The 10,524-nt window shown below is 42.7% G+C and overlaps 1 protein-coding gene across 1 annotated transcript; it reads right to left on the reverse strand.

Moving 5' to 3' along the window:
- Positions 1–985: 985 nt before the first annotated feature.
- LOC307087086 (tumor necrosis factor ligand superfamily member 10-like) lies at positions 986–5,018 on the reverse strand. Its single transcript, XM_079752530.1, has 6 exons — positions 4,342–5,018; positions 3,715–3,864; positions 3,570–3,615; positions 3,199–3,312; positions 1,943–2,175; positions 986–1,203 (listed from the first exon to the last, which is right to left on the reverse strand). Exons 1-6 carry the CDS (start codon positions 4,453–4,455, stop codon positions 994–996), a joined length of 867 nt encoding a protein of 288 aa, XP_079608656.1. The 5' UTR covers positions 4,456–5,018; the 3' UTR covers positions 986–993.
- Between the last annotated feature and the right edge of the window lie 5,506 nt (positions 5,019–10,524).

Here is a 10,524-nt window from a genome sequence, read left to right on the forward strand (position 1 = left end):
ACAATAAGCTGCCAGGTGAGGAGGGTGAACTAGAATCACTTCTTCTACCAACAGATTGTGATTTGTAACCTGATCAGGAACACCAGCTCCGAAATAGTTGCACTTATCCCGACTGCCAAATAGGGAACATCTATTGGCTATATTTTCCGTTTGAATTAAGATGCATGTCATTAAAGAGCTTTTAAACTTTAGTCAAAGATGCCTACTGCTAGATTGGACATTTGGAATCAAACCCAGAACCTTTCAGCTGGGATTGAAACCAACTTGCACTGTCCTGCCATAGTTATGTTCACTAGTTTCTTCATATTTCATAGCATAACTCTGTTGAGTCATGTTCAGTATGGAACACCAATTAGATAACTATCCACTGAACAGCTTGTATTCGTGTTACACATCATTGCATTAAGAAACATTTTCCAACAACTGGCAAGCACTGCCATGTTTCCATATCCTTATAATTTAACATGGAACAAAACGTGTCTGCTTAAAGCCAGTGAACGGTGTAAAGACATTATGGTAATTAAACAACGTATTGACAACACTGCCTTTCAGAATAATGGCTGTGAATCATGTTTCATTCCTGAAGCAGATCAAGTTTCCACCACATCTAATGGCTAACTGGTTTTCTGCATCGCTATAATTTCTTGTCAATTAACAAAATGTATAAAAAACGATGAAGAATACAGTGTATTACCATAAAGATGATTCACATCAAATGGACACAAACTGAACGTGTGCTAAAGTGCTGATCCGTGGTGATATTCCACATTTGGAGATGTGCCACATTTCCAACATCACCATAGTCTTTAAGTCTATTTTCCCAGTTCCACAGTTCCAGCATGGATCCAGCACCCATGGTAGTTCATACCATACAGACTAACGTGAAATCCCACACCCTGCTCTTTGGGAATTAGTCCATTTCCAAACAGACCCAAGACTCTGCCCTGATTGTTCCTCTTGTGATCAACCAATGACGTCGATGGAGCGAAGCGATTAACCCACAAGGAAGGCCCCAAAGTAGCTGGCCCTGCCATCCATCACTACAGTGCTGACGTTGCTGACAGTGATGAAGAGACGGTCGGCAGGCTGCAGCTGGGCGGTGCCGGCCTGGTGCAGGGAGAAGAGCCCCGGCTCCGGGCCCCGGGCCCAACACACGCTGCGGGAGGACTTCATCAGCAGGATGGGGACGGTGTAGGAGCTCATCTACAAGGGGCCACACAACAGCGTACGACAAATATTTAGACTAGGGTCGCCTGAAAGACACTTCTGTGGTTATGGGCAGCTGAAGATCTTAATAAATACAATCAAACTGACAGCGTCTGCAAGGAATTATCAGTGGACAAAAGGTTAGTTTTTTTTATGGGGTGGTATTATGCCCTCAGCTGTGATGTAAATAGCCATTACAAGCCGCTTTTGAACGTTGACCCGTGACTTCGTCAACAATCATGCAGCACTAAAGAAATCAATGCAAAAATGGGAGGACAGTTAAGTAGGAGCGCCAAACGAAATACTCTTCCTGTTAGGCCTTTGTGCATCAGTGAATTATGAATCATCTTTATTTAAAAGCACTTGTGACTGTTGAAGCATTGAATAGTTAGGCCTACAGTATGCCTTTTGTTTGAGTTATATAACAAAGGCTAAGTTGTTTGTTCATTTCATCATAATTGATCATTAAAATACCCTTGATCATTTTCACAATGCGATTATTGTTCTTGGGAGTGTGTGTGTGTGGGGGGGGGGCACTTGAATGTTGGTGCCCAGTGAAGTGTTACTACGGCCCTGCATGAAACCTCCCACGGTTAAAGCTGTATGTCTTACCATGCTATAAAAAACTAGAACGTTTCCACAGAAACAATGTTTTTAGATGACATCCTTGTCGTTTCCTGACTCGTGGTACTTCCTCTGACCCCCGGCCCTGCCAGCCCCGCGGATTACGCCTCACCTTCTTGTAAATGTACTGGACCAGCTGTGCGTCTTCATGCTGCCGGGCCTCCCCTGCTGCCTCCCCCACTGAGGGCAGTCTGAAATAGGTCTGGGAGTAGATGAAGTACAGGCCGGCCCGGGGAACCAGCAGGTCCCAGCCCCCTAGCTCCATGTTCTGGAGGAAGGCAAGGCCGCGGTGACCCTCCCACGGCCCCACGCGCTCCCCCAGATACCCCCTGCTGCCCCGGGAAACTACTCACACAGGCACGCACACACGCACACACACACATACACAGACAAGCACATGCATACAAACGGAAAAATAATATTAGTAAGAAAACTTTGCAAAAGTAGATGCCTAATCCTAAACACATATACACACTCGTCAAGTCAAGCTGTTTTAAAAGGTTCAGACCAAAGCATCCCAGTTAAACGAAAATGAACAAAGATATATCAATTGAGCTAGCATTCACTGCTCACTGCTGCTGCAATCACAAAATGACATGAACACATGTGTCCCTGTGCGACTTGCAACAAGACAAAAGGCTCTTGAACGAGACGCAACGGAGGCCAAGGTTCACAGATTGATGGTGTAGAAGAGAACAGAGGCCTGAAATGTGTTCTCCTGTTAAAAGACGGCTCCCAGTAGTACGGCCATAGCTCCCATTAAGACGTCCGTTTGCTCACCCCTTGCTCACACCGAATGAAGAACCACCAAAGTTATGCATGCACATTAGTCAGTGTAACTGAGTATTACCATCTGTTGCTGTTCTTTTAGGTCAAAACTATGACTATTGCTGTGTTTTTGTTTTTTTGTACATGTTAAATGTTACAATGGATGTTACAATGGACCTTTGACGTTGAATGTGAAATAACCATGCCTTCCGACACTCTGGAATCATGCTTTGGTTAAAAAAAGCTTTCAGAATGCTTCAATCCTTGATTATTGTGTTAAAGGGTAGTTATGATTTAAGAGCTATTATTTGAGTGACATTAGAAACTATTGGTGAAATGTGCTGGGAGAATTTCTGTTTTGAGTTGGCCTATTTATGAGCCTATTTATTAGGGAGGAAAGGAGCAGAGAGGGAGGGGGAATTTTTTGTTGTTTAGCTTCTACTCTCTCTTTACAACTCTCAAAGCGTACCTAAATCACATTTAAAGGCTCTATGCGCTCTGGAAAAGGGAAAGATGTTTGTGGAGCTTCCGGTGGGATATGGCCCCTTTGGGTATTAGCTTGTGAAGCTACTCTAAGGATGGAGGAGACGTGACCCTCACCCTCTGGTTGGCTTGAACAGGGGACGCCAGTCACATGGGCCGCTACTTTAGGAAGAGGTTCAACGCGACGGACCCCTGTCGGGGACAGGGCGGGAAGCCCCCCGGTTAGCCTATCTGGAAGAGAGAGAGAGAGAGAGAGACGGAGACGGAGACGGAGACGGAGACGGAGACGGAGACGGAGACGGAGACGGAGACGGAGACAGAGACAGAGACAGAGACAGAGACAGAGACAGAGACAGAGACAGAGACAGAGACAGAGACAGAGACAGAGAGAGTGATTTACTGAATGGTATTTTAAGATTGACTCATCTGATTTTGGGGGAATAACTGAGATGCCTTCTGGGCATAATCAATGACAACATTGTTCTTACTTTTCTTCAGCATGAACATGTCCTTATGGAGTCTCTCAGCCATAGTCTGAGAAAAAACAACGATGTTTAGAGAGTGTTAAACACAGACGTGAAACTTTAAACAGCGTGACCACGGGAAGGCAGTCGTTTTACTCTTTTCTTTCACCTTTTCTATTCGGTAGTGGAGCTGTTGCGTGAGTTGCCAGCAGGGGTCTCTCTTTTTCGCTTCGTCCTCTGGATCCTCAAGCCCGGGAGAGGGTCTCAGATTGGCGTCCATCAAACATGACATGCTACTGTGGGAGAAGCTCCGTCTCATCTGCCCATATGAATGCCGATAACGATCACCATCAATGGTCTGTTGGTAACGATCTCTGACCAGGATTAAGTTGTCAAAAATAATAATCGTATACTCATTCATTTTCACCATTTTAAAGATTCTTTCTTCGTTGACAATGTCTGGCACACAATTCTTTTTTACATTGTTTTCAATTATAAGGCGGCTACAAGTGCCTTATTTCCTACTATTGTTTACAGATGCCTAATTTGAAAACCTTCTCTAATCGCACATTGTCTACTTGTCTCGCCCCAATTCACGAACAATCGGGCATACATTTCTAATAGATATGTAATGATTTAAAATCGGGAATCCCCACTCATAATGGTAACGTTTGTCATTTCTAGTTTAGAACTTGTTTTTCATGTTACCCATCCCCGATTTGATATAGGCTAGTATATAGTACATAGTTAACCTCTTAGTGGCATACTTTAGTAGCATAACCATTAGCCTACTTACCGTGTTCAGCACGTTGTTTAAATACATCAAACTAACAACAACCGTGATGGTCTGTATGAACACGGCTGCCAGCACGATGAAGCCCAGACAATGGAAAGAAATCGAAATGGCCATGTCAGCATTCGTAGATCGTTAAAAATAAATAAATAAAATAAAAATTGAAAAATACGGTGAACTACTCCAAGAGTAGGATCTGGTCACGCAGGATCAAGTCAGCTCAAGTTCTGCGACACTTCTTCGTCTTTCCCAATGGGCTGAGAGAGTGTGGGAGGTAGGTGGGGCAGACGCGTTACAGAGGTAACGAAGCGGAGCGGAAAGAACGACTCCGCGCTGTGACTTGTGTTGTCCGATCGCGATTTTCTATCCCTTAAAGTTTGAGCAAAGTTGTAGTAACGTGCGGTCGTGGAGGCGTACTGTCGATGGTTCATGGCTTTCGGGGTCACAAAAGTCACGAAAAAGGGGTGGTTCTCTAGGTCTACCTTCAACGGTAAATATCGAGGTGTCAAGGCTCTTGCATTTTTTTTGTTCTTTCCTGCTAGCACTGTAGGAATAAGATCTTAAAAGAAAGTTGCAAGGCGATGCCAAAAAGCTCTTTGTTACACTGAAGGCCTTTATCTCGGCGGAGTCATCAAATATGCACGCTTAACCTTAGCTGATTTTTGTTGTTGCCGTGTTTTCATGCGCTAACCTCTGGCTTCCCGTTCATTGTTGGAATAAGGAAATGCGAGAGGCACTAAAGGAATTCTCCCTCCGGGATATTGATGATGCTGGTCCACAGCCAAAAATACCAATACCATCATTACCCTCCAACATGTTCATACAAGTCTCTCTCTCTCTTTCTCTTTCTCTCACTTCTCTCTCTCTCTCTCTCTCTCTCTCTCTCTCTCTCTCTCTCTCTCTCTCTCTCTCTCTCTCTCTCTCTCTCTCTCTCTCTCTCTCTCTCTCTCTCTCTATATATATATATATTACTTGTATACAAATGTTGTTGCATCACCTTGTGCACATGCAGCTGCTGCACAAACTGAGATCAAATGCTTGCACAACATATTATTAAGCAGAATACTATAAATACATCGACATGCAGGAGGCATAGGTTAGGGGATGGGAGCACTGTCGTGCCCTGAAGCGTGCTGGGGGATCTTAGACCATTGTAGCTGTCTCATGTCCCCGGCTCAATTGAAGTGTCGCGGCGCAGGAAGTGGAGTTGCTTTTAGGTGCTCCTGTTGTCCGGTTTCCCAGGCTTGTCATGGAGGAGGCGGGACACACACGTACACTCCCCGCGGCAAGGAAGATGACACCCTGAGAGCCACGCCGGTCTCTCCAGTCCCAGAGCTCACCGACACAACCCAGGTATTTAAAAAAAAAAGTGTGTGAGAAAGAGAAATAGACTGAAAAAAACAGTCAAATTCCAATGTAGAAGTCGTGTCCTCCTCGCCCCCTTCTTCTCATTAATTTCCCCGCCTTCTGCTTCTTGAGAACCCAGGGAGAGATGCAGTGGTCCAATAATATCTGAGCTCTGAACTCATAAGTTCACTGGAACCCAAGACGCATATGTTTCCTAGCAAGCTTTTGCTGTGGCTCAAAACTCTGGTTGTTGTGAAATATCTCCGTTGCAAAATACAAAAAAACTTGAGTGCAGTCTGAGGCTATTAAACCCAGAAATCAGGTGTCATAATCCTATGAGCCCTGATTTATTAGATACCCATAATACCAGTTTAATCACAGTGAGCACATCATCATTCTTGGTTATTAAGTAAACCAGTTAAGCTATTTTACATGAAAATGCAAAGCCAGTTCCCCTCCAAACACACACACACACACACACACACACAAAAAAAAAAACACAACCCCCTGACACACACTTGCACACTGACCCATTCACACTGAAAACGCACATACAAAAAAAAAAAAGGCACAGACACACACACTGTATAACTCCTCCAACAATTATCTTGATAGATAGTGGAAAATCCCCTGAATTCCCAAATGTCAGCATTTGTTGCATAATGGAGATTACTGGCTTAATAAATCGACTATAGTTTAGGCACACATACACAGCACCGTTACTATGATTGTGTGTGGGTGTCTGTTTCTCGTTCTGTGTGGGTGTATTTGTAAGTGTGCTTGCGTTTGCATTGGAGTCATTGTGTATCCCAGGCTGAGTACTTTGTTTACATTTATCAGACATTATTATCCAAAGCGACTTACATTGAATATGATACAGGTAACCTAAGCAGAAGATATGGGTTGTCTTGCCCAAGGTTGCCGATACAGTCTGCATGGTATGTAGGCATAGTCTAGAAACCAGGTAGAGGTATGTTGAAAGCAATCATGCTGTCCAAGGTTGTACCTCACAGGGCCACCCAAGAGGATGTGTGCACCCATCTGTGCTAGGGCTAAACCGTGTGGACCAACGGGCCAATGGTGTTTAAACTATTTTATTTTGCGTCAAGCCTATAGGCCCGGTGCAGTTTGAGTGACGTCTTGTCTGAACTAGCCGGCCCTGCTTTGGGGGTCGATGAGAGTTCTAGGCGGGGCACATGGAGTGAATCACTACTAGTCTGGGGATACTCCCTCTGAAACATTTGAGCCTCTTTAAACAAGTGTCCTCCATTCAGGGGCTAGTCTAGGTTCTGACTTTTCGGTGGGCTCAGCCCCAGGAAGTGGGGGGGGGGGGTTTATTGTCAGAAAAGCACAGACCTTTTGTAACAGTTTAACCCCAGTTAAACTCACAATACCAATGAGTAAGGAGGAAAGGATTAAACATCATAGTTGTGATTTCCTGCATTCTGCTGCATTTTAGGGTGACCTGGTGGAGATCCTACATTTATTTTGGTGGGGGGTAAATCTATGTATTTATCTATCAATCCAACATATTGTATTTTTGAACAGTCTGCTGATTTATTGTCAGAAAAGCACAGACCTTTTGTAACAGTTTAACCCCAGTTAAACTCATAATACCAATGAGTAAGGAGGAAAGGATTAAACACATTTTGGCTAGTCTCTAGCTCTTTAAGAAGAACTAAATTGTTTATAACTTAAACTTTTTATCTGAGTTATAGACAATAGGATCAGCTAAATAATGCAGTTCTGAACCACTAAAGTGATGAAAGGAAAGAAGACTGTTTGGATGAAGGAGTAATCAAATGGATGTGAACTGTAATAAGAAATTTGAGGTATAATAAATTTCCTTTGGGTAATTTTTACTCAGATTACAATATTTCCCCCTTTTTTTGTATTTACACAGTTACTGAAACACATTGGTTTTCAAAGTAAATTATACATGATAAATATGGAAATTGGATACTAAAATTGTGAAGACAAAGTAAAATGCGAACTTCAAAGCAAATATTGTTTCATTGATATCAGAATATTGTTATTATTATATTATCAACAAACATTTTTACAAGACTTGTGATGCAAGAAAGTACAACATGTACTAGATTAATACTATGAGAAACAGACCACTATTTCGGGAGCACTAAACTATGTCACCTCACTTTCAGGGACCCATACATTTTTATAAATTGTATCAACATACATTTTTATAAAACTTGTGATGCAAAAATGTCCACAAGTACAACATGTAGGCCTACTAGCATAATTCTATGAGAAACAGACCACTTTTTTGGGAGCACTAAACTGCGTCGCCTCACTTTCAGGGACCCATACATTGTTATAGAACTTGTGATGCAAAAAGGACCTTTTTGCATCACAGGCCTACTTGTTGATTAGCTCACGTTGTTATGGCAATGAAAGCGCCCTCAGCTGATAAAATAATGTCAGCGTTTTTTTAAACTGAAAATTAGCACTCATGTCAACTTTTTCTGCTCCTTGCGCCTTATCATGCTATGCACCATTACAAGCCTCTGCCGACTAAAACATGAAGCAACTCAAGAAGAGGCATAGATAGAATTACCTTGTGGTCAGCTGTCATTAAATAGACATCTAACAGATTATGTCAAGGTTTTAAAATGAATTATTACATGGTCATGTTATAACACAGCTGAAAATCGTGGATTTTCTGAAAAAAAGACTAGCTAGCCTCTTTGACAGACGAAACAGCAGAAACTATGTTAGGTGCGCGCGTGCTGCATTTTTGAATTTGTCAAACAGGAGACGCCCACCCACCAATTAGAGGTAAGAGATTCCTGCAGGAAGGTTGCGCTCGATTTCACAAGCCCATTTGAGCCTATTCATTAGTGTACAGCACCCATCCTCCCATTGCTTGTGTAAAAAAAGGGAAGAATATTAGATTTGAGGACGAAACGATAGGGTAGGCTAAGGCAAGTTTTGGGTGGGCTTGAGCCCACCCAAAACAGGTCTAGCTTCGCCACTGCCTCCATTTATACAATCTCACACGGGGCACAATTTGGAGAAGATTATTGTTTAAAGCTCTGTTGGCAAGATGGGAGATTTTAACGTTTTTAGTGTTATAAGTTTTTTCCATTTAGTTGTACCTTGTTTTGGCCTGGGGCGACATATTCATTTCAGAGATATTTAATATATTTGGTATAGGTCTACTTAATATATTTTGTATATAATATATACAGATAGAATTTACAGTTATATTTCATATTGGCACGATCATCACTGGTGACCTTCGTTTCCAGCAAAGCGAATGGTGTTTCCTGGGCATTTCATCTCACATTTTATTCATCATGCATCATTATCTCACACGGGTGGGCGCTAGCCTCCCTCTCACATGCTTGAGGTGGATCCCATTTACCTCAGCGATCAGAAGGAAATATATACAGTCACGCGTGAACCGCTAGAGGGCACTGTTATGCAGCAGCTGAGAGTAGCAACGGATAGAGACAGAGAGATGCCTCTGTTACATAGGCTGCACAGAGTCGGCTGGCCAGACATCAAGAATCCACTTGACGATCCTGTGAATCATTAAGAAAACATGACACACACTTTATTTTCACATTTATTATACATATGTAAAATATTTGCAGAAAGGATTAAACTTCAGCCCTGGCTGTGAAATCTCTGTCTCTCCCATGTGTCTTCTGGAACTCTCTGCATGTATGTAATGCACAGATATGCATTGCAACAAGTGTCAATTGCATTGACACAAGAAGTAAAACATGATTGCTGTCTGTCAGATATCAAGGTCACCCTAAGGAGTGAGTAACCTCTCTTCCCAGTACGCGCACGCGCGTGTGCCTTCACTTGAGGCATGAATTATATAAAGAAGTCATTGAAAAAAATACTGAATCAATATCAATATGTAATCTTACGTCCTGCAGATTGGAAATCTTGTCATCCTGTGTGGGACGAGCCCCCAGATAACCACTGACAACCAGCCGGCCATAACTGCTTAAATAGGGGACAAGCGCTAGGTAACGGATTTGTGACGGTGACGGTCACGCATTTCCATTACTTTTTAAACGTCCCGCAAATTGAGACGTTGTCCCGCATTGTTATTGACAGTTACACTCGATTTTTTTTTTTTTTTTTGACATGCGTTTTTTATAATCTGGCAGTCAAATAGCTCTGTGCGGAGACATCAGTGAGGGCTGTCATCAGGGGACGGGACGGGCTGTTTGATTATGTCAATCAAACTGGGACGCGGACGCAGGTTAGGGGCACGCCAACCAACAAGAAACAATGCAACTCAGGTCAGAACGGCATGCAGCACGAGGCGGAGAAAAGCACGACACGTACGGCTAAGAAGAGGAAATGCAGCTACCATAAAGACTGGGAAACTATCTTTCCGGGTGAAACCAGTGCAAGGCAAGTCTGATAAAGTTTTGTGTGAAGTTTGCTTCAGTGATTTCTTCATTTAACACGGAGGTGAATACGACGTGAAGCGACACAGACAATGCGAGACTCATAATAATAAAAAAAAGTATGAAAAAAAGCTCCATGCTTACTATGTTTTCTCACGTGAGAGAACTTGGGAAAGTTCCATTTAAATAAGATATATTTGTTACGTTTTATTTGAAGGCTGTTATGTGCAATGTGCTTTTAAGTTATTTTAGACTACCTCGATGCATTGGTATCCCACATTGTACCAAAGTGTCCCACACAAACGTAGCCTTTGTCCCACATCTGGTGAATTGGGATCTGACTAACTAATAACATGATTTTCTTTGATACGTTGTTTTAAATAATCTGTAGTGGAGTACTACAGATGATTTCATGAGCAAAAGAAACATGGGGAAAATCATTGTC

Source organism: Pollachius pollachius (genome assembly GCF_949987615.1).
Source record: "Pollachius pollachius genome assembly, chromosome: 15".
Taxonomy (NCBI): Eukaryota; Metazoa; Chordata; class Actinopteri; order Gadiformes; family Gadidae; genus Pollachius; species Pollachius pollachius.

Excerpts from the sequence above, each read along its gene's own strand:
- LOC307087086 (XM_079752530.1), bottom strand. The coding sequence starts at position 4,455 with ATGGCCATTTCGATTTCTTTCCATTGTCTGGGCTTCATCGTGCTGGCA. Across the intron at positions 3,313-3,569 it reads CATGTTCATGCTGAAGAAAA|ATAGGCTAACCGGGGGGCTT; the intron begins GTAAGAACAATG and ends TCTCTCTTCCAG. Across the intron at positions 1,204-1,942 it reads TCCAGTACATTTACAAGAAG|ATGAGCTCCTACACCGTCCC; the intron begins GTGAGGCGTAAT and ends GGCCCCTTGTAG.